General features: G+C 45.2%; 2 protein-coding genes and 1 non-coding gene across 15 annotated transcripts in view; 1 reads left to right on the forward strand and 2 right to left on the reverse strand.

The window, feature by feature from the left end:
- The window catches only part of PFKFB1 (6-phosphofructo-2-kinase/fructose-2,6-biphosphatase 1), a 72,490-nt gene extending 58,216 nt beyond the window's left edge, over positions 1–14,274 (forward strand). For 2 of the 8 annotated variants that reach the window (XM_036839197.1, XM_036839198.1), the window contains exons 12-15: positions 1,927–2,056; positions 4,826–4,888; positions 5,955–6,019; positions 6,371–6,689. In XM_036839197.1, coding sequence (XP_036695092.1) covers positions 1,927–2,056; positions 4,826–4,888; positions 5,955–6,019; positions 6,371–6,430 — 318 coding nt within the window. In that variant the 3' untranslated portion in view covers positions 6,431–6,689. Of the gene's footprint in view, positions 1–1,926; positions 2,057–4,825; positions 4,889–5,954; positions 6,020–6,370; positions 6,692–12,792; positions 13,029–13,258; positions 13,366–14,082 lie in introns of those variants that run through there. The other 6 variants (XR_005018277.1, XR_005018278.1, XR_005018279.1 and 3 more) reach the window with 6 other exon arrangements.
- TRO (trophinin) lies at positions 6,798–18,659 on the reverse strand. Of its 6 annotated transcripts, none has more exons than XM_036839196.1 (13): positions 17,803–18,659; positions 16,415–16,503; positions 14,972–16,126; positions 14,219–14,323; positions 14,040–14,103; positions 13,700–13,779; positions 13,182–13,273; positions 12,412–12,491; positions 12,276–12,318; positions 11,797–11,859; positions 11,134–11,248; positions 10,234–10,341; positions 6,798–8,328 (listed from the first exon to the last, which is right to left on the reverse strand). In XM_036839196.1, the coding sequence occupies exons 2-13, from the start codon at positions 16,457–16,459 to the stop codon at positions 8,128–8,130; spliced, it is 2,151 nt and encodes a 716-aa protein (XP_036695091.1). In that variant the 5' UTR covers positions 16,460–16,503; positions 17,803–18,659; the 3' UTR covers positions 6,798–8,127. The 6 variants fall into 6 exon arrangements, with proteins under 6 accessions (XP_036695091.1, XP_036695089.1, XP_036695086.1 ...); XM_036839194.1 differs by having other exon boundaries at positions 8,244–8,328; positions 8,504–10,341; positions 14,972–16,012; XM_036839191.1 differs by having other exon boundaries at positions 8,244–8,328; positions 8,504–10,341.
- LOC118889344 lies at positions 11,483–11,611 on the reverse strand. Its single transcript, XR_005018483.1, has one exon. It is a non-coding gene; the product is annotated as a small nucleolar RNA SNORA11 (small nucleolar RNA).
- Positions 18,660–26,706: the final 8,047 nt, after the last annotated feature.

Here is a 26,706-nt window from a genome sequence, read left to right on the forward strand (position 1 = left end):
GATTGCTGGATCATATGACTGTTCTATTTTTAGTTTTTAAGGAACCTTCATACTGTTCTAGATGGATTTTATATAGTGGAAAAGGGGTAAAATCACTTATCCAATTAAAATATAATTCTTATTAGCTAAAAAATAATATTGTATACAGTCAGTGTTTATTTAGATTTAACCACATATTTACCAATTCCCTTGATCATTCTTTCTCCTTACAGCTCAAGTTTTCCTTCTGGGTTCAATGTCTATCTTCCTTTAGAAGTTTCTTTAGGAGGATCTGTTGGTAGTAGACTCACCTTTCTTTTTGTCTAAAAATGTCTTTGGGAGGGATGGTCCTTAATCCTAGATGGTATTTTGGCAAGGTATAAAACTCTAGGATGACAGTTTTCTCTCGGCACTTTGGAGAAATTATCCCCACTGTCTTCTGGCTTCTAACATGGTTAAGAAGTCTCCTGCAAGTCTAATTGTCATTTCTTTTCTCTCTGGCTGCTTTTAGGGTCTTTGGGTCTCTATTGCTTTTAAGTTCCACTCTGATATGTCTAAATATTAATTTCTTTTCATTTATCTTGCTTGGGGTTAATTGGACTTCCTGAATCTGAGGACTAGGATTCTTCATCGATTCTAGAAAATTCCCAGACATTATATCTTTAACTATTCCTCGCTCATATTTTCTCTATTATCTCCTTGAAATGCAATTAGATGTGTGCTAGTCCTGTCTCTATCCTTTATGTCTCCTAACTTCTTCTTATTTTCAATCTCTTTGCTACATTCTGAGTAATTTCTTCAGCTCTATCTTCCAGAACAGTATTTCTTAAATTGTATCTAATCTGCTGTTTACTCTATGCATTGAGTTTTCCATTTTAATGACTATACCTTTCATTTATAGAAATTCTACTTAGTTCTTTTTCAAATCTAGATCATATATTCAATAGCAACTTATTTCTTCCTTACATTTTTGATTCAATCTTTTATTTCTTTCAAAATCTCAAGCATATTCATTTTATATTGTGGATCCTTTATCTTAAGTTGTTAGGGTTCTTGTTGTTTCTGCTTATTTTTACTCATGATAGCTTATTTTCCTTGCATGTTATGTGAGCTTCAGTTTGATGAAAATTTATCCGTGGGAATCTCATGCAGTCTGAGTTGACGGAATCCAGAGAGAATTTCCATTTGCTTCTTCCAGACACTCTTGGCAGCTAATGACTTGAAATCACTTTTTATTAAACTCTCAGCTTAGCATTTTCTAAAACACATAGGTAGTATAATTCTGAACCACAAATCTACCTGAGGATAGGCTTGTGGTTATACATTCTTACAGGAAGCTTTTCCTAATTTTTTCCACCAAGAGTCAGGCAGAGACAGATATATTTTCTTACTGTTTCCCTTTGCCTGTGGATATATTTTTTAGTTTATACTTTTGCTGAGGATGTAGTCCTTTGAAGGTCTCAGATTTTTGTGAGAATCTCAGTCCCAAATCCCCACCTAAGGCCTTGTCTCGTGTTTTAAAAGGTTTTAAAAGCTCAAAGCTCTTGGATACTGTGATTGGCAAATGCCCTCATGGGAGTTGTGGCTTCTATATCCATTTATCACTCTTTTTTCCAGTTTTTCTTCATTTTGGAACCATATATTCATAATGTTTCCTTCATTTTCTTGAAAGATCAGCAGTGCAGACATTTATTTTATCCAGATTTTCTAGGGGATTTCAGTGGAAATTTTATTATTGTTATTTACTCCACTATATTGGTTGCCCCATTTAATAGATGAGAAACTAAGGCTCTGAGAAGGAAGTGAGTTGCCTAAGGTCATACTGCTGGACCAACAACTGAACTGGCACCACAACCAAGTTTTCCTGATTCCTAGTGTAGAGTTCTTCTCCTCTGGGCAAATGTGCCTCATCTCCTCTTCTTACCCAAGTGTTTCTCTCCCTTTTAGTCCTATGAGGATCTGGTCCAGCGTCTGGAGCCAGTTATAATGGAGCTAGAACGGCAGGAAAATGTATTGGTGATCTGCCACCAGGCTGTCATGCGGTGCCTCCTGGCCTACTTCCTGGACAAGAGCTCAGGTACCACTGTTCTCTCTGTTCCTGGCACGGGAGCTGCATGTGAGTTGAGACCTTAACACCAGAAATTGGTGGTTTATATCTTAATAGTTAAGAGCACAGGATCTAGAACGAGGGTGCATGTGTTCAAGTTCTTGCTCTGTCACATAATACCTTTGGCAAATTACTTTAACCTCTCTGTTCTCAGTTTCCTTATCTGTAAAATGGGGAGAATAATGATGAAGTTTAAATAAATGAACCTATGTAACATAAATAGCTTAGAACAGTTCATGACACAAAGTATGGGCCATATAAGTGTTAGCTGCTATTATTAATATCAGTGTTATTCTGAGATAACATTTTCAAAGACAACCTTAACAGTCTGCCTCAACCTGAAAAAGCTGAGCCAGTATTTGTCTGCGGCATGCTGTTCTCAGGTGGAATGGGACCTCTTGTGGCCGCTTGATTTTGATTATAGGTTTCTGTCTTTGCTATAGGGATGATTTCCCCAAGATATTGATGTTTTCATTTACAATTTTTAAATGATAATTTCTTTTTATAAAAAACATCTAGGTATTTTAATTTACCGAGTATCTACACTGACTACAAATACTGAAATGCAAACTAAGGCAGCTGGCCTGGCAAGGGACTGTTGTGTCACCTTCAGGTGGGAGAAAAACATCTAGGTATTTTAATTTACCGAGTATCTACACTGACTACAAATACTGAAATGCAAACTAAGGCAGCTGGCCTGGCAAGGGACTGTTGTGTCACCTTCAGGTGGGAGAGTCCATTTCTGACATGGATGCTGAAGCATTGACATCTCCAGGATACTGGAGGGAGGGAGTGTGAGGACAATGCAAAGTCATATTTGAAGTGTACAATATCCTGCAGACTTGGATCTTCTCTATGACGCTAGCTTCCAAACAAAGGGCACTTGTAATATGGAGTCATCTAGAATTGGAACACTTGGGACTTGAAAACTTGACAGTGGACAAGTAATTTCCTCTGCTTGGTCCTCAATCTCTTCAATGGAAAAAAGATGACAGGGGTTGGGGTGGTGCTGCTAGATTTCTGATACTGTCCACATCTCTACTGCTCAGTACTATTTTTGAGACTGTGAGGCCAGCCCTGTAACCCCAACTGTGCAGAAGAGGAAATGGAAGCTCTGAGGGATGGAGGAATTGCCCAAGATCACAGGGCTCAGTGGGGGCAGGGAGAGGTACCAATCTCAGGTGCATTCCAGAGGCCCCTCACTTCAGACACATGTGAGGTGCATGGGAAACACATGCATCTCTCGTTTGCACACTGCTTTACCCACTTACTACCCACTTTCATGCACAGGTCATGCCAGCTTCTCACAGCTGTCCTAAGAGCTGGGCCAGGCAGGGCTGGGCACATGCTCTTGCCCCTATCACTCAGGTGAGGAAACTGAGACCCAGAGAGATGGTGTGACTGAGAACTCAGACCCATAAGACCTCAGAGCTGGGTCCAATCCTGTGCTATGAAAGATAGGAACTTCGGGGACCAGAAAGAGAAAAGACAAGGCTGAGGTCACTTGTCCAGGCAGTGGCAGAGCTGGGTCAGAGACCTCAGGCAAGTCGCTTCCCTTCCCTGAGTCTATTTTGTCATGTGTGCAGTGAGGAACAGTAACTCCCGCAGAGTATCAGTGAGGGTGGAATGAGATAGTGCACCAAAAGCACTGGGCCCAGCACCTGAAGATGATGGTGACAAAAGCAAGGAGGAGGAGCAGACTGGTTGCCCAGGAAATTGCCAAATCTTATGTGTCAGGAGGCTGAGTGGGCAGTGGCAGGCCTTAAAAGCCTAGGGTGAACCTCAGGGGCAGGGAGGCCGTGAGGGGTGGGGTTCTGGCTCAATGAAGGGAGATGGGGAGCTGTATAGGTTGCCTGAGTGGTCAGGAGGGTGGGTGTCTGCAGAGAGGAGTGAGGTGGGGGTGTCACCCCACAACACTGTGAGCCCCTCGAAGGCAGTGGCAGCAGACTGCAGTGGGCAGAGCACACATTTGGCCTCAAAACATCCTGGGCTCGAGTCCCAGCACTGCCACTTCCTGGCTGTGGGACGTGGGGCAAGTGTCCTCCCTCTCAGAGCCTCAGTGTCCTCATCCATGGAATGGGCCTGATCATCACCTCCCATCAGGGCTGTCTGGTGAGTGTCATCAAGGCCATACGAGTAGTGGCATGCGAATATTCAGAACGACTTTATACATAATCCTCAGTAACTGGAAACAAGTGAATTGGTGAATGCTTGTCCATCGACAAGTGTCCCAGGAGTCAAAGGGCACAGGCCTGGGCTGGGGAGAAAGCTGTGGGAGTTGCCAAGGTGCACGCACACCTCAGCCAAGGCCCCGGCGCATAGTAGGGCCTCAGAAAACACTTGCTGAGACCTGTTGTGGGCCTTTGTGGTGGGGGAGCCCGTGGAAGGGCTGAGGTTGGGGCCGGGAGGGAGGCCTGCCTTGTTCTTATGTTTGCCCTGTGGGTGGGGAGGTCGGCCACCTCCGAGGTGACCATCCTCAGCTTCTGGGGGACCCAGGGTCTGTCGGTGATCCCCAGGGCCCTCTTTCCTCCCTGCTCCTGAGGCCGCCTCTCTGCTCTCTTCCTCCCTCCCCACCCTGCTCTCAGCACTGTCTCTGCAGAGTGTGGGGGAGTAGGGCCCAGGTGAAGACAACCATGGGGACGGGGGTGGAAGGGGAGAGTGCTGCAAGCCTGGAGGCCTGGGGAGGTGGTGCCTTCCCCAGCACCCTGTCTCTGAGGGCTGCTCTCTCCTCCTTTCTAGATGAGCTGCCGTATCTCAGGTGCCCTCTGCACACAGTGCTCAAACTTACACCTGTGGCTTACGGTGAGTGCCCCACCTTCATCTGGGGAAAAGCACATAGACACCATGAGCATGCCTGCAGTGCCTAGCATTTGCCCAGCAGAGTCCTGAGAGAGATTTCCTGGGTGGGTAGTTGGATGTCTTGGTAGAGGCAGGACTGGTGGTAGCAAGATGAGAATGGGGAAGGACTGAGGTGGCCTCTAAATCTGGGACCTGGCCCCAGCTTTCTCTGTCTCTACCAGAGGGCCAATCATACAGCACAAAACTGTAGAAGAGGGGGTCCCCAAAAGGGACCAGATGAATAAGCGTACGTTGGGGCCAGATTTGAAGAAAGGGTTCAAAGACCAGCCCGGGCAGTTGAGACTCTCTTTGGGGGCATTAATCAGCTCTGGAATGTTCATGAGCAGTGAAGGGAAAGAATTAAATCTCTTCTGGGGTATGAACAGGGCAGATGGTGTACTGAAGCCTGGATTAGGGTTCAATCCACAGGGATGGAGCTAAGGGGGCTTCCATAGGCATTGGGCCTCCTCTGCCAGCTCCAGGCCCCAATGATACCACCCTCCTCTTTCTTCAGGCTCCCTAGAACTCCCTTGTGACCTTCCACACCTCTGATGTTGCCATAACCGCATAGTTCTAGAAATAAACTTTGGTTTATTTAAACTTGGTCGCTGCAAGGCAGAGGCCCCAGGACTCTTCCACCACTTTAGCACCTAACACAGCTGGGAGGATGCACGGAGCTCCATTGTTATTATTAGGTTTCTGTCTCACAGACAAGAGCTGGGGAGGGGTGCAGAAATCATCTCTTGCCATCTCTCATTCCCACTGACAACTGGGCAAGGGAGGCTCAGAGAAATCTGAGACTATTAGGGGCAGAGCTGGGGGGATGCCCCGTTCCTGTCTCTTAGGCCTAGTGTCTTCCCCTGACATCACACACGTGGTCTAAATTCCCCTCCCTAAAGGGCAGTCACAGTCTGCACACAGCGTGGAGCTGGGGGTGTGGGTGGTGACGGGTGGAGGAGGGAATGACACCTCAGGGAAGGCCTGTGCTTACCCGGGTGGCTTATGGATGAACGGGTTGTTCTTTTCTGAGGCTGCAAAGTGGAGTCCATCTACCTGAACGTGGAGGCTGTAAACACACATCGGGAGAAGCCTGAGGTAGGTGAGGGACTCTGTGGCCTAAGCTGGCACGTGGTGAAAGCACCCTCCCCTGCAGAAAGGCAGCCCCAGTCCCACAGAGCTTGGGTGTTTCCACCAACAGGTAGAATAACCAGCACCCAGAAATGCAGGAACCGCAGCCCAGACCCGAGGCACCATAGACACGCACAGCTAGAGCAACCCTGCCTAAAAGGCCTCTGGCTGAGGTTCCCCCAGGCTTGCCTGAGAAGAGGGTCAGGATCCAGGCCTAGCTGAAAGAGGGGAGCCTGGCAGTGAGGACAAGAGGCAGGGAGGGGCGGGGGCTCCACACTGCTGGCTGCTTCCTGCTAATACTGGGTTCTCTCCTCTCAGAATGTGGACGTCAGCCGGGAACCTGAGGAAGCCCTGGACACTGTCCCTGCCCACTACTGAGCCCTTTCTAAGACATAAAACTGCCTCTGTCCTCGCTATCTTTCACGTTTAGGAGCTACTATTGTTGCTCTTCTCTTACACTGAGAACACTCTGGAGTTGGCCTCACTGGAAGAGACCTGCTTCCAGTGAAGAAACCCTCATCAGCTCCAAAACAGGTCTTGATTTCTAGCTACAACCAAGGAGCTATCTAGGTCAGGATGAAACTTTTTCCTTCTTAATTCCTATTCCCTGATCAATAAAGACTTCTCCTACTGCCTACAAAAGGGGAAAGGAGGTCATTGTGAGGCTTTTCCCACAAGATCCTCTTAAGATCCTGACCCTATGAAATGGCTCTGGTGCTGTCGGGGTATGGACTGGGTGAGAACTTCCTAGAGAGAAGCGCTTTGAAGTAGTACCTCCAAATGTGAGGGTGGAGATAGGTCCATGTGAGTGCTTATGGCCTTGTTCCTTCGTGGGCAACATGGCTGGGAACATGACACCTTCATCCCTACATTCAAAGAAGAATCTGCACTCAGACCACAGTTCTCCTTCCTTCTCCAACTCTTGTTCCCATCCTGAGTGATTTCACTGTCCATATAAATGATTCAGACAATACCCTGGTCTCCTAGTGCCCTGCCCCCTCAACTTCAGCGATCATCTTCCCTTCAGCCACTCACTCCTTGGTTGGCATCATCTAGACTTCTCTCCAGTCTGACTTCTTAAATACAAGCATCCCACTATCTGACCGCTGGCCCCCCAGTCCTCACAACTCTCTGTGTCATCCACAGGATCCCTAGCAGCATGCCTCCCACACAGCAGGCATGTATGTAGTATATCTTGAATGAACAATATTTGTTCTTGTACTGCATGAAGAGTATAGTTCTTTGATTCCTCCATTATCTCCCAATCCACCAGTCCTCTTCCTCTTCACTGTTCTTCCATACCTGGCCAGCTTGGATCCTACATTCTATCTCTTCAGCCAATCTCCATGCAGCTACTGTGGGCAGAGAGCAGCAACCCAGTTGTGAAGAGACAGACTCATACACCCCCTGCCTTTGTTTGTCCTTCCATCACAACCGCCAGCAAGACCCAAACCTTGTATAATCCATATCGCCTTTTTTATTGGGATCACTGCTTGAAGCAAATCTACATTTATCTCCTTCTAGAGCCACCCTTAAATCCTGTTCAAAGTCAAGGTCATCCTCTATTCTCTGGTATTCTATCCATCCCACCTCCCCAAGGATGGGTTGATTCAGTCAGTTCCTGACTATTCCATATCTATATCCTGTCCTTCTCTATTGGCTTTTGCCCCCACAGTCTATGCAACATGTCCAGGTCTCTCTCCTATCCCAAGAAAATCCTCCCTTGTTCCCATGTCCACCTTTAGTTACGTCCCTCTATATCCCTCCCATTCTTACACAAATATCTCAAAATGAATCTATACTTACTCTCCAGAACCCTCTCCCTTTGCCTTCTGTTCCAGGCTTTCCCCTTCTAGATCCTGACTTAAGGTATTATCCCCTTGCCTGCTATGCTTTCCCCACGTCTCTACCCCACTGAAGTCATACTTGCCTTTTAGCCTAAAGCTGGAGCCCACCTTCCCCAAAGAGCTATGCTGATCTCTAGCTCTTCTATGAACCCAAAATGTCACTCACAACAACTTAGGCACATTAAAAGACAGAACAAACTGCAATTCATTTTTCAAATTTAATGTAACTCATATCAAATATGACAGGACACAGAAAGCAAACAACAAAGCAGGATTGGCAAACAGATTTTTTTCATAGCGTGTCACCCTCAGCTGATTGGTATATCTGCTTAGATTGCTGTGTGGACAAAGATTCCAAGGATGTACCTTGGCTCCATGGGAAGGACTGCTGCAATTCATTAGCGGTATCTGTAAACATGCGAAATAAATCTGAAAACAAAACACCAAACAGAAACACATTTTAGCACCAAGTATACTATTTTCTCATACTTCCTTCATTGTACTCATCTCCCCACCCTGCCCTCCCACCTGGGGGTTTCTTATAACATCTCCCAGCTCTTATACCCATCCCCATCGGCCTTGGCTGTGGAAGTGTTGTAATTACCTGAAACCTCACTAGCCATAGGAGAAGCTACAGGCACCAAGGCTGGTGGCTCCACCACCAAAGCCAGCAGCATTGCTCGGTCCACCGCTATAGCCAACACTACTGCTTGGTCCACCGTTGAAGTCAGCATCGGTGCTCAGTCCACTGCCAAAGCCAACAATAGAAGTGGGTCCACCAATAAAGCCGGTGCTGGTGCGGGGTTCACCAGTAAAGCCAGTGCTGGTGTTGGAACCACTGCCAAAGCCAATGATGGTGCTCAGTCTTCCGTCGAAGCTGGTATTAGCCCCACCACCAAAGCCATCACTGATGCTGAGGCCACTACTAAAGTCAGCACTGGTGCCAAGTGTGCTGCCAAAACCAGCATTGGTGCCCAGCCCACCACCAAAGATATCACTGGAGATCAGTCCACCACCAAAGCCAGAGTTGGTGCTCAGTCCACCACCAAATCCAGGGCTGGTGCTTAACCCATCACAAAAGCTGAAACCAGCACTGGTGCTGAGTCCATCACCAAAACTGGCACTGGTAGGACCACTAAAGCAGGTGCTGGTACTAGGAGGGCCACCAAAGCATAGGTTGGTGTTAGACACACTGCCAAAGCAGAAGCTGGTGCTGGGGGCTCCACCAAAGCCAATGCTGGTGCTGGGAGCACTGCCAAGGTCAGTAGTGGTTTTAGGTGCCCCACTGAAGTCAGTACTGGTGCTGAACACACTGCCAAAGCCAGAGTTGGTGCTGGGTGCACTGCTGAAGCCAGTGCTAATGCTGACAGCACTGCTAAAACCAGCACTGGTGTTGAGTGCACCACCTAAGCCAAGACTGGTGCTGAGTGTACCACCAAAGCTGGCACTAGTGCTGGGAGAATCACCAAAGCAGAAGCTCGTGCTTAGTGTACCACCAAAGTCAGTGCTATTGCTGAAAGAGCTACCAAAGGAGACACTGGTACTGAGTACACCATCAAAACCAGTGCTGGTGCTAGGAAAGCCACCAAAGCAGATACTGGTACTGAGTGTGCCACCAAAGCTGGCACTGGAACTGGGAGAGCCACCAAAGTAGACACTAGTGCTGAGTGTGCCACCAAAGCCAGGGCTGGTGCTAAGTGCACCACTAAAGACTGCACTGGTGCCGAGTGTACTGCCAAAGCTGGTGCTCATACTGAGTGCATCACTGAAGCCAGCAGGGGTACTGAGCATGCCTCCAAAACCAGAGCTGGCTCCACCACTGAAACTTGTACTGGTGTTGAGTGGGCCACTGAAACTAGAGCTGACCCCACCACTGAAGTTGGTACTGGTGCAAGGTGTGCCACCAAAGCTAATGCTGGCTTCACTGCTGAAACTAGAGCTGGTGCTGGCTGCACCACCAAAGCTAATGCTGGCTCCACCACTGAAAGTGGAGCAAGTGCTGGGTGTGCCACCAAAGCAAATGCTGGCTACGCTGCTGAAGCTGGCACTGGTGCTGCATGTGCCACCAAAGCCATTACTGGGGCTGGGTACACCACTGAAGCTAATACTAGCACCATCGCTATAGCTAGCCCTGGTGCTAGCTCCTCTGCTGAAGTCAATGTTGGTGCTGGCATTTGCATTTTCTTGGGCTCTGGCCTCAATTTCAAGTGAAAATCTGCCCCAGGCCTGAGCATCATCGCCTAGCTCTTCCCTTGTTAGGCAGTCGATATCCATGTCATCCCAATTCCAGGGCCCAGCCACAGCTTCCTCTCCAATCCCCATTTGGGCTCTTGCCTCAGCCCTGGCCTCAGCCTCAGCTACAGCCACAGCTGCAGCTTGGACTTCCATCTCCACTGCCTCCCGATACTGCACGGCCCAGTCCTTGGGGTCTTTCTTCTGCACCTGAAATGAGAATTACAATCATTATACGAAAAATAACATTTGTAATTATGTATTAAATATCCACCATGGGCTTTGTATAAAACTAATAGTAGCATTAAAAAAAAAAGTCTTAGCTGTTGGGACTCTATCATGGGTCAGTCCTGAGATCCAATTTCAGTTCGATAACTTAGGTGCTGTGTGACCTTGGACAAGCTACTTAATCTCACTGAGCCTAAGTGTCTTCATCTGTAATATGGGAAACGATAAGAGAGTATGTTGTGGATTGAATGTTTGTGTCCCCCAAAATTCATATTTTGAAGTACCAACCTCGAATGTGACCATATTTGGAGGTAGGCCTTTATGGAAGTAAAGTTTAATGAGGTCATAATGGTGGGTCCTTGATCCAATAGGATTAGTGTCCTTATAAGAAGAGACCCTCTCTCCACCATGAACACAGCAAGAAGGTATTCATCTGCAAGCCAGGAGGAGAGGCTTCAGTAGAAACTAACCCTGCTGGACCTTGATCCAGGACTTCCAGCCTTCAGGACTATGATAAAATAAATTTCTGTTGTTTAAGCCACCCAGTCTATAGTATTTTGTTATGGTAATTGAGGAGACTAATACGAAGTATGAACAATGAATGAAACAATGTAAACTTTATGCCAAGCAGCATTCGGGGACATAAATGAAGTTCCATATGCTTATATATGAACTGCAGACTGCCCTATACCTGCCCATCCCTGTACACTGCCTACCCCAGCCAGGGACATCCTGTACCCTTAATATGCCAAGTCAGGGCAGCTCTCCTATTACCTTGCATGCAAACTTGAGAACTTTCATCTTGCTAGTCTCATGGTAGGAGCGCAAGCCCCAGAAGAACTCATATTCAGGTGGTCTGCTGTTGGGGACCCTCTTGTATTCCAGGTACCTTGAAGAAAGGAAATGAAACTTGCTTCTAACCAAGCAAACCTGTTGTCTAACCACTTGGGACCAGGTGGCAACCTCCTCCAAAGAAAAACTAAACTCAGCTCCTGGAGAAGGATTTCCAAGGCCCTCCTTCCCTAGACTCACTCCAAAACACAGTTCATGGTCTTGACCTCCAATACTGAGCCATTTCCCATTGGCCCTGTGCAAAGTAATCACTTGGTGTTGCAGGGGACGCATGTATAGGGCATGGTGTCACAGGGAGGCCAAAGTATCCTGCCACCTGTGAGGAGTAAACCCAAGTTTCTATCGGGTGTGTTGTAAACAGAGGAGCCATTCTTTGGGCATTCTGCTCTGAGCACACCCCATAGCAAGGGCCTTGTGTTTGGTCTGGCCCAGCCCTGGTATGGTCCACCATGGACTCAGTTCTAGGGAACAGGATGCCCATACCTCTAAAGGTAGTGTAAGAAAAGGGCAATCGAGCACTTTCTGGACCAGACCGGCACGCTCAGAACACTTCATGGCCTGACAAAGCCCCAAAACACCACTTACTTCTGCTTCACAAACTCGTCTGTGATGAGCTTCCTCACTTCCCCAAAGAGCGAATGCCTTACCCTGACAATGGGAAAAATAACCCATGAACCAAGATCAGAACTTCCCACATGAGGGCAGAGCCATTTCCCAACATGGAAGAGACCTCTCTAGCACATGAGGCCATCTCAATGAACTCAGGAAAGTAATGAACACATGGTCACTAGAAGCAGGCAGTTGAGGCTAGATGGTTCTTTATCAGGGGTGCCCTGAAGGTCTATCTTATATATCAGCTTAGAACAGAAAAAGGACATAGGAGAAAGGGGAAGCAGAGAGTTCAGGACCATTTCCCCATCCACTCAGGTCAGAACACTGGACCCTCTACCCAGTCCAGCAACCCCGCCCACTCCACCAGACCACCAGGCTGATGCAATCCTGGGACCATCCTCTCTTCCCAAAGGACAACACGGACAGCAAGTGCTGACAGAGTCCAATCATACCCAGGGTGCAGCCCCAACTTGCGCAGCACCTCCCAGATGACAGCTGCAAGGGGAGGCAAAAGGAAACAGGGATAGAAAATGAACATGTGGAATTCCGACCATGACCCCCCATTCAGCTGCCAGCCCAGCAACTCACCCTCATTGGCCTTGTTGCCATTCATAAAAATGACACTCAGAATAACCATGAGAAGACCTAGTTTGGGTGTGTCCTTGGTCCTAGGGGAATAATGGGACAGAGAGAAGGTTTACATCCAGCAGCCATCTGCAAAAAAATACACACCAGCCAGCCTACTAGGCTAGCTTCTCCCAGATTCTTCAGATATGAGAGAATTCTGCCCAGTCTATGCTTCAAGCTCTATGTGACCCTGGGCAAGGCACTTAGACTCTCCTATTCATAAAATGGGAAAATCACATTCTCCTATCCCCAGGTTGCTGAGAGGATAGAATTGTACTTGTATTTGTCAACCCAGTACAACCCGGACACCCAGCCAATGTGAGTCCCTTCTTTCTCTTCCAGACCCCTCAGCTCCAAAAGAATTCTAGGCACGGCCCCACTGATGTTCCTGCCCTTCAACCCTCATGATTCACCCATACCAGGAAGCCCTCCCTTGAGAACCACTCTACCAAGGTCAATAGGAAGAGACAAGCAACAACAGGGAAGCTTCTGGAGATACAGAAAACTTGACAGTAGGAATGACCTGCCTCAGGCTTCTACAACCTCCAGTCAATCATAATCAGGCACCACTACTATGTGTAGGGCTCCAACTAAGTGTGGGATATGGAAAAGGGGTTTTTAGGCTCTGTCTTTCCTGACTTCCTAGGGGATGCGGGGAGAGGACAGGGATGGAGTAGTACCATGGACAAAAGTAGAAGCCTCCCTCCCATCCCAGCCCTTTCCCAGCTTACGTTCCCAGGATGCCTGCAGAGGATTCCTGAATGCTGATGAGAATATACAAGCTACTTTGTTTATCAATTTCCTTCAGATTGACTCGAAACATCTGCCAAGTAGAAGAATAGCCTGTGAGGTCACAAAATTCAGCCTAGGCAGTGAAATAATGCATGTAAAGCACTTAACTAACACAGCAAACAGGTAACAAATGTACTATTGTTATCAAAATAGTCTTTATGCTTAGTGAGACTCTAGGGAGACAGAGAATGGGGGATGGAAGGGAGAGGTGAGCATCTGAAATATACTACAGGACATATCCAGCAGTAGACAGAAGCCAGGACTAAGCTGGGTGGCTTGGGTCCTAGTTGTACTTGCTGTGTGACCCGAGGCTAGTCTACGTCCCTCCCTAGGCCATCATCTGCTCATTTGCACAGTGATAGGGCTGGATTAGGGAGTCTCTGTGGTCCCCCCAAAGGGACGTGTACACCTTTGTTCCATTCAAGACTTCCCCATCCCACAGAGGATGTCCCTTCACCTTCTCCAGAGCATAGCTTGCTCGTTCAATGATCTCTGGGAAGTATTCATCATATTCTTGGATGACATCCTTCAGCATGTCTGCAGGAAGGGAGAGGTGGGAGCAGCTGGGCTGAGAAGGGGCCACAGAGCTGCAGCCCTTTTGCCAGCCCTATGGGGTTAGTGTGGTCTGAGTCCTGAACTGTGTTAATGGGAGATGCCAGCCATGACAGAGTGTGAAAAGGGCAGGGGAGGATAGATGAGAGAATGAAGAGGCCATAAAACTAAATGGTTACCCCCAGGGCAGGGAGGAGAGGGGAGTAGAAAGGAGAGCTCAGGGAGGAGGGTTGGTATGACTCTACCTGAGCGCTTGATGGGGATCTTTGTCTGGTCCTTAACCAACAGGTATTTCACCAACTTATTTGCCTGGGAGAAGAGGAATACATGGGGACATCTCAATATGTTTTCATAAAACTTGGAAGAATGACAGAGAAGAGGGCAGGTGAAGAAGAGAAGAGACTGGGCAGCATTGGATTCTTACCCTTTCTTGCAAAATGGCCACATCTCGGGATAGCGGAGGCCTCCGGCCCCATGGAATCCACCTATAATTACCACCACCTCTCTCATCCCCGTTCAGATGCTTGGACTGCATCATCAGAAAGAAGGAAGGTCCAAAATCACCAGGTGAAAGAGATGGCTCTGTCTCCTCACGCTGACTGTTCCTGAAAGTCCCCTAAACCCTCCCTGTAGGGGTCCTTACCTTACCATTAGCCACACTGAGTTCTAGATTTGTCTTTCACTGCCTTCCGGGCAGGAGTTTCATTTCCCTGCCAAGACAGGAGCAACCCAAGGGCAGGGTCTGGTTCTTCTTCTTCTTTTGGCCACCACTGGCTCTACTAGCTGTACCCCTTCAACAAGTCACTTCACCTCTCTGGGACTTGGTTTTCTTATCTGTAACACTGGGACCTAGCTGGTAAGAGTTACCTTAAAACATAAAAGCATAACCTGTGTGACTATACCCAACACAAAGCCTGGTGCATGCTAACTACTATGTATTGATAAATACAAGTTGATTTATATCCAGTTTGTAGCTAAGTGTATGGATGTCTTATTTCCCCACCAATCTGTGAACTGCCAAGCAGCAGGAACTATATCACATTCTTCTCAGCATCTCTCACAGCCAATGTGAATGCGGGGACTGGCTCAGTAAACTTAAAAGAACAAGTGAACAAACCAGGAGGATAGGAATGGAAAAGAAGTACAGAGTTAAGGATGGTGATGTCAGAGATCTCACCTTTCGGTTCCTCTTGTCCCGGGTCCTGGTTGTGGGCTCCAGACTCAACTGAGCCAGGTAGTCATCTGCCAGGGCCTGGACAGCAGCAACAACCTGAGTCTCAAGGACACTTATGTTGATCTGAGGGGTAGACATCTTGGCCTGGGCCCCTTCATCAATTTGAGTCTGGCTTTCAGTTGTCCGGGCTTTAGTGTCAACCTTCCAAGCCCTGTACCCTCTCTTGACCCGGACGGTGGCTGCTAGGGCTTGTTTTGTGACCATTTGACTGGCAGGTGGGGCCTCAGATATCTCACAGGCAGAATTTGGGCCCTTATAGGCAGCCTTCTTGCCCTTGGATTTTTTGGGCCAGATAGCTGCTGCTGAGGCCTCAATCTGCCTGGTAGCTGTCTCAGTGGCATCTGGGGCCTCTAGGAGTTCAGTGTCAGTATTTGTGCACTTAACAGTTGCTTTCTTGGCTTTGGAGGCTTTCTTAGTTCGGATGGAGGTAATTTGGCCTTGGGTGGTAGCTGTGTAGGTGGTGGATGGAGCCAGTGAGATCTCAGTGGCACTAGCTATGGCCTTATTGTTAGCCTTCTTAGCCTTGGGAGCTTTCTTAGGCTTGATGGAGGCTAACAAGGCTTGAGAATTGGCTGACTCAGTGGCAACTGGAGCCTGGATAGTCTGTGGGATGACTGGCACGTTTAGGGCCTGCAAGGGTAACTTGATCTGTGTAGTAACACTCTCACTGCCAGTTGGAAATTGGGAGCCTTGGGCTGCCTTAGCAGTAACTCTCTTTGTCTTGTTGGCTTTCTTAGGCTGAGCGGTGAATGAAGAAGCCTGAGTATTGGCTGCCTCAGTGGTAGCTGAAGCCTGGTTGATCTGGGGGATGATTGGAAGGTTTAAAGCCAGAAAAGTTATTTTAGGCTTGTTGGTGGTAATCACATTGGCAGATGGAACTGGAGGGGCAGCGCGTACTGTCTTAGTGATAGCCTTAATAGGGGCCTTCTTGGTCTTGCTTTTCTTAGGCCGGTTGGCAACTGGTGGGTCCACAGCCAGGGGGTCCTTGGTTGATGACAAGAGGGTATGCATCAGCAAGACACTGTCTTCTTCTGTTGTCTCAGCCTGTACATCTGGAGGGAAGTGAAGCCCCAGGCTCCCAGGGGGAGGCAGAGGGCCCTACACACTTAAGATTATAACATGCTGAGCCATCTGGCCTCCCTACAACCCACCCTTTCTATAAAACCTCCCCTTCCTCTGAATGGTGACTGATTGAAGGGGACGGTGAAGGAAGAGGAAGGGAGCAAGAAATAGGCAGGTTTTCTTCACCTCCTCCTCCACCATGCAGGGGAGGACTGAAACAGGTTAGGCAGGAAATTATGTGACTACAGAGTGGTAAGGGCTCAACAGCCTTAAATGAACTCAGAATAGGGCAGATGGCCTGCCAAGAATGCAGAGGGGCCTCACCTGGAACGGGGTCATCTTATAATCGGAGTCATTTCTCCTATCCATTTTTCTGGAAGGCCGAGAAACAGCTGAGACTGATGGGAAGGGGCCTGAGTCAGGAAAGAATAAGAGGGAGGTGGACATTCATCAGGTCTCCTGCCAATCCTGAAGGAGGGGGTTCTGATCAAACCTTGGGCCCCAAACCCTTCAACTACTGGGTTCTCATACCTAGAAGCCCAGACCATCTGGCTTCCAAATCCTAGCTCCTTTTGCCTCCAAGAAACCGCAAGTCAGCTCTCGACCCCACCCCTTTACCCTACAAACACCCTTACCGCAACTCGCAACTCGGTAGTGTGCATGCACATCAACCAGAGGCGTGAGGGCAACCGCAGGCGCTCAGCGCGCATGTGCTTTGGTGGACTGGACAGCCTGACCACCTCAATCTTACATAAGCCCTCTGCCCTCAGAGCAGCAGAACATCTTGACGCCACCCCTGACCCACTCTTTCTAACTGCATCTCGTCTCATTCCAACCCTTCCCCCAACACCGGTCCCTCTCCGTCCGCTCTGCAGCACCTCTTCGTTCCGCCCCTTCCCCAACACCATACACCTCTCCTCTGCAGTACAGCCACGCAGCGCACCGCCCCTTCCCGAAACGCCCCCTCCCTCCGCTCTGCAGTACTTCTCCGCACCTCCTCTTCCCTTTATATGCCCCCTCCCTCCGCTCTGCAGTAAGTGCCTGCACCGCCCCTTCCGCAACACTGCACCCCTACTTCCATGTCTGCAAGTGACCATCCCGCCCTTACTGCAACATGGTTACCCCACCCACAAATCCTACGGTATTAGGCTTTTGTGTAATCCTTCCCAAACGCTACCAGGTTCTGTCCTTTTCTTTTCAAACCGGTATCAACCGGGTCCTAGCCCCTCTTTTCTCCCCTCTGAGCCAGGTCATTTCAGATGTATAATAAGGATTCTGCCCCTTACTTTTTCTAGCTCCCAATCTCTACTTTCTGTGGCCCAAACCAGGTCCTGCGACCTCTCTCCAGTTTAAACGAAGCCTCCTATCGCCTATCTCCCTGACTAATTGGATGGTGTTCCATTCTTCCTACGGCCTGAACTATTTCTCCATCTCTCTTTTCTGTAGTCCCAACCGGGTCTGCATCCCTCCTTTCTGCAGCCCGAACAGAGTCCAGATCTCTCTTTCCGTTGCCCAAAGGGGATTCTGCCCCCTCCTTTCTCCCTTGCAAACAGAGTCCAGGCACCTCTAAATCCGACCACTTCTATGCGGTTAGCTCCTGAACCTCTAGCAGGTTTCCTTCAAACCCTAGGGGTGTGTGGAGTCAAGCACGTCAAAGCCCCAGCCTGGAGTCCCCCACAAGGTCTTCAGTAAAGCAGGGCACTTTAGCTCACCTCTCCTGTCCAGAAGGCGTCCGCTCTCTCCAAGCCTCTCCTTAGGTCTGAGCCTATCTGCTCCCCCTCCCCAGCCGGAAGTGATCCTGCCTCTTTCCGCCTCCAGAGGGGTCTCCTTCCCTGCCTGTCAGCTTCCTCCCTCACTCCCTACGTCCAGCTTTCCTTTCTCCCCAATGTGATCTCTTTTCTGCTTACTACCTCTTATTCAGCAATCATTCTTTTCTATTCTCCATTTGATTTCTCTATCCCCCACCCTGTATCCCCATTCCTATTTGATTCCTCTGTTCCCCGTAGGAGGACTGTGTTTCTCTGGGCTCCCACACCAATGCTTCCTACAGACCCCTCTATGCCAACCTTAGTTACGTAGTGTGTTGTTGTAGTGTGTTGTGTGTCTGGGTCTCTCTCCCCAGGAGCTGCTCTGGGGTAGGGGACTAAATCATATTAATTCCTATTGCTTAAGTAGGACCAAATTAAGACATTTAGAGTCTCTAAACTCTAAAAGTTAGGGTGCCTCCTGCATCATATGTAATTCAGAATAAAATCAGTAAATGTAAGAAAGTCTACCAAAAGTTCTTATTTATCCCCCAATGACTATATTGATGCTTTTAACGTATATCAACTTAGCTGAAAGTTTTTACTGGGACTGTGTTCCTCCTTTACTGGTACACTGGTACACAGGTGCTTAGCCTCTCTCTCTTGTGGAATGGAGCACTGCTCCGCAGTGTGGAAAACAGTTCTTCTTGGGCAATCACTTACTCACTCAGTCAGTAATTATTTGTTGAGCACACAGTTGTGCCAAGGCCCTTGTTGGATGTTGGATCCCTGCCCTCAAAGAACTCACATCTATTTTTTTTTAACTTTATTGGAGTATAATTGCTTTACAATGTTGTGTTAGTTTCTGCTGTAAAACAAAGTGAATCAGCTATAAGTATACATATATCCCCATATCCCCTCCCTCTTGCATCTCCTTCCCACCCTCCCTATCCCACCCCTCTAGGTGGTCACAAAGCACAGAGCTGATCCCCCTGTGCTATGCGGCGGCTTCCCACTAGCTATCTATTTTATATTTGGTAGTGTATATATGTCAATGCCACTCTCTCACTTCATCCCAGCTTACCCTTCCCCCTCCCCGTGTCCTCAAGTCCATTCTATACGTCTGCGTCTTTATTCCTGTCCTGCCCCTAGGTTCTTCAGAACCTTTTTTTGTTTGTTTTTTAGATTCCATATATATGTGTTAGCATACGGTATTTGTTTTTCTCTTTCTGACTTACTTCACTCTGTATGACAGACTCTATTCTTAAGTTCTAAAACACCCATGTAGGAAGGACTAGTATTATCATCATTCCACAGTTGATGAAATTAATGCCCAAGAGGTGACGTGTCTTGTCTAAAGGCACATGGTCACTAAGTGATGGAACCAGAATATGAACCCACATCTGGTAGATTCCAAAGCCTGACACTCACTGTGGCAGGTCTGATACTTGGTGCTACTGATGGGAAGAAGAAAGAACCCACATTGGCCCTGTACTCTCCTCCACGCTCTTCCTCTTATTTCCCTTGACCATACCAACACCCTATCTCTCTGCCCCCTTCCTTCCCTCTCTCCAAGTATTCTCCTCCCCTTCTCCCATTTCTTCTTTCTCTTCATGTACTTTCTCTTTCTCTAATTCACTGGTGAAGAGTTCCCCAGTGGTTTTCCATGTGCCAAAACCCATACTATGTATGCACTGGAGATGCAAAACTGGATGAGATTCACAACGTGTCCTTGAAGATTTCTCCATCTGGCTGGGATGCATAAGAATACAACATGTCACTGAAGAATCCCAGAGCAGGGTACTGAGGAGCCCCCAGAGGAAATCACCTTCTAGAAGGCAGTGAAAGCTTCCAGATAGGGTGTATTTGAGCTGGGTGTGTCCTGTGGGAGGAGTAGAACATTGGCAGAAGAGAAGGGAAGAAGGAGTAGTTCTTGTAGGACTGCAGGCTCTGAGGAGCCTCTGCTGAGCATAGGGGCACATGGGACGGTGGCAGATGGGTCTCTGCTCTAATGCACCTGCTTCCCACCTGCTCCACTTGCACAGAGGCCCTCAGAGCCATGTTTCAAATGCAAAGCTGACCATATCTATAGCCACCAAGGGTTCCCTTGGCCTGCAGGTTTAAATCCAAGCTCCTTAGCCTATCATTCAAGGCCCTCCACAGTCAGCCCCTGACAGCCTCACAGGCCTCAGTCACAGTGGATGACTCATGTTCTGCCTCCTGCCAATGCCATACCTTTGTTCAAACTCTTCCTCTACCTGGAATGTCTTTGTTCCCCTCTTCCACACCCCATGCCTGCCAATAAAAGGCCTGCCTTCCTATAAAGACTGGTACAAATGCTGCTTTTCCCAAGAAACCATCTTAGATCACCCCAAGCTTAGTTAGTCTTTCCTTCCTCCTTGCTCTTTTGCATGGCTCTGTCAGAGCACTTTACAAACTGGGTGAGAGCTCTCTGTGTACTGGCTTACTGTTTACTCTCTTTCCTACATGCTAGATTGTGAGCTCCTTGGGGCCCCATCATGCAGATCTGGTTCATCTCTGACATCCCAGAACTCATATCCTGATTCCCAGAATAGACATCTGAATGAAATATTACATTACCTCTTCTTTTTAAAAAAATCTTCTTGGAGTATAGTTGCTTTACAATGTTGTGTTAGTTTCTACTATATAGCAAAGTGAATAAGCTATACATATACATATATCCCCTCTTTTCTGGATTTCCTTCCCATTTAGGTCACCACTGAGAATTGAGTAGAGTTCCCTGCGCTATACAGTAGGTTCTCTTTAGTTATCTATTTTATACATAGTATCAAAAGTGTATATATGTCAATCCCAATCTCCCAATTCATCCCACCCCCTGTTCCCCTTGGTATCCATGTTTGTTCTCTACGTCCGTGTCTCTATTTCTGCTTTACAAATAAGATCATCTGTACCATTTTTCTAGATTCCACATATATGCATTAATATACAATATTTGTTTTTCTCTTTCTGACTTACTTCACTCTGTATGACAGTCTCTAGGTCCATGCACATCTCTACAAATGACCCAATTTCGTTCCTTTTTATGGCTGAGTAATATTCCATCATATATGTATGTACCACATCTTCTTTACCCATTCCTCTGTTGATGGACATTTAGGTTGATTCCATATCCTCGCTACTTTAAATAGTGCTGCTATGAACATTGGGGTGCATGCATCTTTTTGAATTAGAGGTTTCCCCAAATATATGCACAGGAGTGGGATTGCTGGATCATATGGTAACTCTATTTTTAGTTTTTTAAGGAACCTCCATCCCAATCCATTACCACCAACAGTGCAAGAGGGTTCCCTTTTCTCCACAACCTCTCCAGCATTTATTGTTTGTAGAATTTTTGATGATGGTCATTCTGACCGGTGTGAGGTGATACTCCATTGTAGTTTTGATTAGCATTTCTCTAATAATTACTGACACTGAGCATCTTTTCATGTGTTTGTTTCCCATCTGTATGTCTTCTTTGGAGAAATGTCTATTTAGGTCTTCTGCCCATTTTTTTGATTGGGTTGTTTGATTTTTGATATTGAGCTTCATAAGCTGTTTGTATATTTTGTAGATTAATCCTTTGTCAGTTGCTTCGTTTGCAAATATTTTCTCCCATTATGAGGGTTGTTTTTTCATCTTGTGTATGATATCCTTTGCTGTGCAAAAGCTTTCAAGTTTAATTAGGTCCCACTTGTTTATTTTTGTTTTTAATCTAGGAGGTGGATGAAAAAAAGGTCTTGCTACAACTTATGTGAAAGTGTGTTCTGCCTATGTTTTCCTCCAAGAGTTTTATAGTATCCAGTCTTACATTTAGATCTTTCATCCATTTTGGGTTTATTTTTCAGTATGGTGTTAAAGAATGTTCTAATTTCAGTTTTTTATATGTAGCTGTCCAGTTTTCCCAGCACCATTTACTGAAGAGACTTCCTTTACTTGATTGTACAGTCTTGCGTCCTTTGTCATAGATCGACTGTATCTGCATGGGTTTATTTCTGGGCTTTCTATCCTGTCCCATTTATCTATATTTATGATTTTGTGCCAGTCCCATACTGTTTTGATGACAGTAGCTCTGTAGTAATGTCTGAAGTCAGGGAGCCTGATTCCTCCAGCTCCACTTTTCTTTGTCAAGATTGCTTTGGCTATTCGGGGTCTTTTGTGTCTCCATACAAATTTTAAGATTTTTTTTGTTCTAATTCTGTGAAAGATGCCATTGGTAATTTGCTAGCGATTGCACTGAATCTGTAGATTGCCTTGTGTAGTAGAGTCATTTTCACAATATTGATTCTTCCAATCTAAGAGCAAGGTATGTCTTTCCATCTGTTTGTGTCAAGTTTGATTTCTTTCATGAACATCTTATAGTTTTAGGAGTACAGGTCTTTTGTCTCCTTAGTTAAGTTTATTCCTAGGTATTTTATTCTTTTTGATGCAATGGTAAATGTGATTGTTTCTTTAATTTCTCTTTCTGATCTTTCATTGTTAGTCTATAGAAATGCAAAGGTTTCTGTATATTAATTTTGTAACCTGCAACTTTATTGAATTCATCGATGAGCTCTAGTAGTTTTCTGGTAAGGTCTTTAGGATTTTCTGTGTAGCATCATGTCATCTGCAAACAGTGATAGTTTAATTTCTTTTCCTATTTGGATTCCTCTTATTTCTTTTTCTTCTCTGATTGTCATGGCTAGGACTTCCAAAACTATGTTGAATAAAAGTGGTGAGAGTGGGCATCTTTGTCTTGTTCCTGATCTTAGAGGGAATGCTTTCAGCTTTTCAACCTTGAGTGTGATGTTACCGGTAGCTTTGTCACATATTGCCCTTATTTTGGTGAGGATTGTTCCCTCTATGTCCACTTTCTGGAAAGTTTTTTTTTTATCATAAATGGTGGTGAATTTTGTCAAAAGTATTTTCTGTATCTACTGAGATGATCATATGGTTTTTTTTCAATTGGTTGATGTGGTGTATCACACAGATTGATTTGTGGATATTGAAAAATCCTTGCATCCTGGAATAAATCCCACTTGATCATGTTGTCTGATCCTTTTAATGTATTGTTGGATTCACACTGCTAGTATTTTGTTGAGGATTTTTACATCTATGTTCATCAGTGATATTGGCCTGTAATTTTTTTGTGTGGTATCTTTGTCTGGTTTTGGTATCTGGGTGATGGTGGCCTTGTAGAATGAGCTTGGGAGTGTTCCTTCCGCTGCAATTTTTTGGGAAGAGTTTCAGAAGAATAGGTTTTTACTCTTCTCTAAACGTCTGACAGACTTCAACTGTGAAGCCATCTGGTCCTGGATTTTTGTTTGTTGGAAGATTTTTAATCACAGTTTCAATTTCATTACTTGTGATTGGGCTGTTCATATTTTCTATTTCTTCCTGATTCAGTCTTGGAAGGTTGTACCTTTCTAAGAACTTGTCCATTTCTTCCAGGTTGTCCATTTTTGGGCATATAGTTGCTTGTAGTACTTTCTTATGATCCTCTATTTCTGTGGTGTCAGTTGTAACTTCTTTTTCATTTCTAATTTTATACCCCAAACACAGTAAGATAAGCAAAATGAGAAGATAGAAAAACACACAGCAAATGAAGGAGCAAGGTAAAACACATCAGACCTAACAAATGAAGAGGAAATAGGCAGTCTACCTGAAAAAGAATTCAGAATAATGATAGTAAAGATTATCCAAAATCTTGGAAATAGAATAGACAAAATGCAAGAAACATTTAACAAGGATCTAGAAGAACTAAAGAGGAACCAAGCAACGATGAAAAACACAATAAATGAAATTAAAAATATTCTAGAAGGGATCAATAGCAGAATAACTGATGCAGAAGAACGGATAAGTGACCTGGAAGATAAAATAGTGGAAATAACTACTGCAGAGCAGAATAAAGAAAAAAGAATGAAAAGAACTGAGGACAGTCTCAGAGACCTCTGGGACAACATTAAACGCACCAACATTCGAATTATAGGGGTCCCAGAAGAAGAAGAGAAAAAGAAAGGGACTGAGAAAATATTTGAAGAGATTATAGTTGAAAACTTCCCTAATATGGGAAAGGAAATAGTTAATCAAGTCCTGGAAGCACAGAGAGTCCCATACAGGATAAATCCAAGGAGAAACACGCCAAGACACGTATTAATCAAACTATCAAAAATTAAATATAAAGAAAACATATTAAAAGCAGCAAGGGAAAAACAACAAATAACACACAAGGTTTGAGTGTGTGATTTGAGTCCTCTCCCTTTTTTCCTGATGAATCTGGCTAAAGGTTTATGAATTTTATCTTCTCAAAGAACCAGCTTTTAGTTTTATTAGTCTTTGCTATTGTTTCTTCATTCCTATTTCATTTATTTCTGCTCTGATCTTTATGATTTCTTTCTTTCTACTAACTTTGGGTTTCATTCTTTCTCCTTTCTCTAGTTGCTTTAGGTTGCTTTCTCTAGTTGCTTTAAGCTGTTTATCTGAGATTTTTCTTGTTTCTTGAGGTAGGATTGTATTGCTATAAACTTCTCTCTTAGAACTGCTTTTGCTTAATCCCATAGGTTTTGTATCTTCGCGTTTTGATTGGCATTTGTTTCTAGGTATTTTTTGATTTACTCCTTCATTTCTTCAGTGATCTCTTGGTTATTTAGTAGCATATTGTTTAGCCTCCATGTGTTTGTGTTTTTATAGGTTTTTTTCCTGTAATTGATTTGTAATCTCATAACATTGTGGTCGGAAAAGATGCTTGATGCTATTTCAACTTTCTTAAATTTACTGAGGCTTGATTTGTGACCAAAGATGTGATCTATTCTGGAGAATATTCTGTGTGCACTTGAGAAGAAAGTGTATTCTGCTGCTTTCTGATGGAATGCCCTATAAATATCAATTGTCTGTCTGGACTAATGTGTCATTTAAGGCTTGTGTTTCCTTATTAATTTTCTGTCTGGATGATCTATCCATTGCTGTAAGTGGAGTGTTAAAATCCCCCACTATTACTGTGTTACTGTCAATTTTCCCTTTTATGGCTGTTAGCATTTGCCTTATGTATTGAGGTGCTCCTATATTGGGTGTATAAATATTTACAATTGTTATATCTTCTTAGATTGATCCCTTGATCATTATGTAGTGTCTTTCCTTGTCTCTTGTAACATTGTTTATGTTAAAGTCTATTTTATCTGATATGAGTATTGCTACTCCAGCTTTCTTTTGATTTCCATTTGCATGCAATATCTTTTTCCATCCCCTCACTTTCACTGTGTATGTGTCCATAGGTCTGAAGTAGGTCTCTTGTAGATAGCATATATACAGGCATTTTTTTTGTTTCCATTCAACGAGTCTATGTCTTCTGGTTGGAGCATTTAATCCATTACATTTAAGGTAATTATCAATTGGTATGTTCCTATTACCATTATCTTAATTGTTTTGTGTTTGTTTTTGTAGGTCTCTTTCTTCTCTTGTGTTTCCTGCCTAGAGAATTTCCTTTAGCATTTTTTGTAAAACTGGTTTGGTGGTGCTGAATTCTCTTAGGTTTTGCTTGTTGGTAAATCTTTTGATTTCTCCTCTGAATCTGAATGAGATCCTTGTTAGGTAGAGTAATCATGTCTTTATGCTTTTCACTTTCATCACTTTAAATATGTCCTGCCACTCCCTTCGGGCCTGCAGAGTTTCTGCTGAAAAAATCAGCTGATAACCTTTTGGGGATTCTTTGTATGTTATTTGTTGCTTTCCCCTTGTTGCTTTTAATATTTTTTCTTTGTATTTTATTTTTGTTTGTTTGATTAACATGTGTCTTTGTGTGTTTCTCCTTGGGTTTATCCTGTATGTGACTGTCTGTACTTCCTGGACTTGGGTCACTATTTCCTGTCCCATGTTAGGGAAGTTTTTGACTATAATCTATTGAAATATTTTCTCAGACACTTTCTCTTTCCCTTCCTCTTCTGGGACGCCTATAATTCAAATGTTGGTGCATTTAATGTTGTCCCAGAGTCTCTGATACTGTCCTCATTTCTTTTCATTCTTTTTTCTTTTTTCTGCTCCATGGCGGTTATTGGCACCATTCTATCTTCCAGCTCACTTATCCTTTCTTCTGCCTCAGTTATTCTGCTATTGATTCCTTCTAGTGTATTTTTCATTTCAGTTATTATGTTGTTCATCACTGATTGTTTGTTATTTAGTTCTTCTAGGTCCTTGTTAAACATTTCTTGCATCTTCTCAATCCATGCCCCCATTCTATTTCCAAGATCTAGATCATCTTTTTTTTTTAACATCTTTATTGGAGTATAATTGCTTTACACTGGTGTGTTAGTTTCTGCTTTATAACAAAGGGAATCAGTTATACATATACATATACATATATCCCCATATCTCTTCCCTCTTGTGTCTGCCTCCCTCTGACTCTCCCTATCCCACCCCTCTAGGTGGTCACAAAACACCGAGCTGATCTCCCTGATCAGCTGATATCTCATGTGCTATGCGGTTTCTTCCCGTTAGCTATCTATTTTACATTTAGTAGTGTATATATGTCCATGCCACTTTCTCACTTTGTCACAGCTTACCCTTCGCCCTCCCCATATCCTCAAGTCCATTCTCGAGTAGGTCTGTGTCTTTATTCCCGTCTTTCCCCTATGTTCTTCATGACCCTTTTTTTTTTCCCTTAGATTCCACATATATGTGTTAGCATACGGTATTTGTTTTTCTCTTTCTGATTTACTTCACTCTGTATGACAGACTCTAGGTCCATCCACCTCACTACAAATAACTCAATTTCGTTTCTTTTATGGCTGAGTAATATTCCATTGTATATATGTGCCACATCTTCTTTATCCATTCATCTGTTGATGGACTCTTGGTTGCTTCCATGTCGTGGCTATTGTA

The sequence above is a fragment of the Balaenoptera musculus genome, chromosome X (genome assembly GCF_009873245.2).
Source record: "Balaenoptera musculus isolate JJ_BM4_2016_0621 chromosome X, mBalMus1.pri.v3, whole genome shotgun sequence".
Classification (NCBI taxonomy): domain Eukaryota; kingdom Metazoa; phylum Chordata; class Mammalia; order Artiodactyla; family Balaenopteridae; genus Balaenoptera; species Balaenoptera musculus.

What these genes read in the sequence shown, in the direction of transcription:
- TRO (XM_036839191.1), bottom strand. Translation starts at nt 16,459, where the DNA reads ATGGATAGGAGAAATGACTCCGATTATAAGATGACCCCGTTCCAG. An exon ending in GATCCCCATCAAGCGCTCAG is followed by an intron (nt 13,780 to 14,039) that starts GTAGAGTCATAC and finishes CCCTTCCTGCAG; the next exon opens with ACATGCTGAAGGATGTCATC. An exon ending in CAAGCTATGCTCTGGAGAAG is followed by an intron (nt 13,274 to 13,699) that starts GTGAAGGGACAT and finishes TCTACTTGGCAG; the next exon opens with ATGTTTCGAGTCAATCTGAA.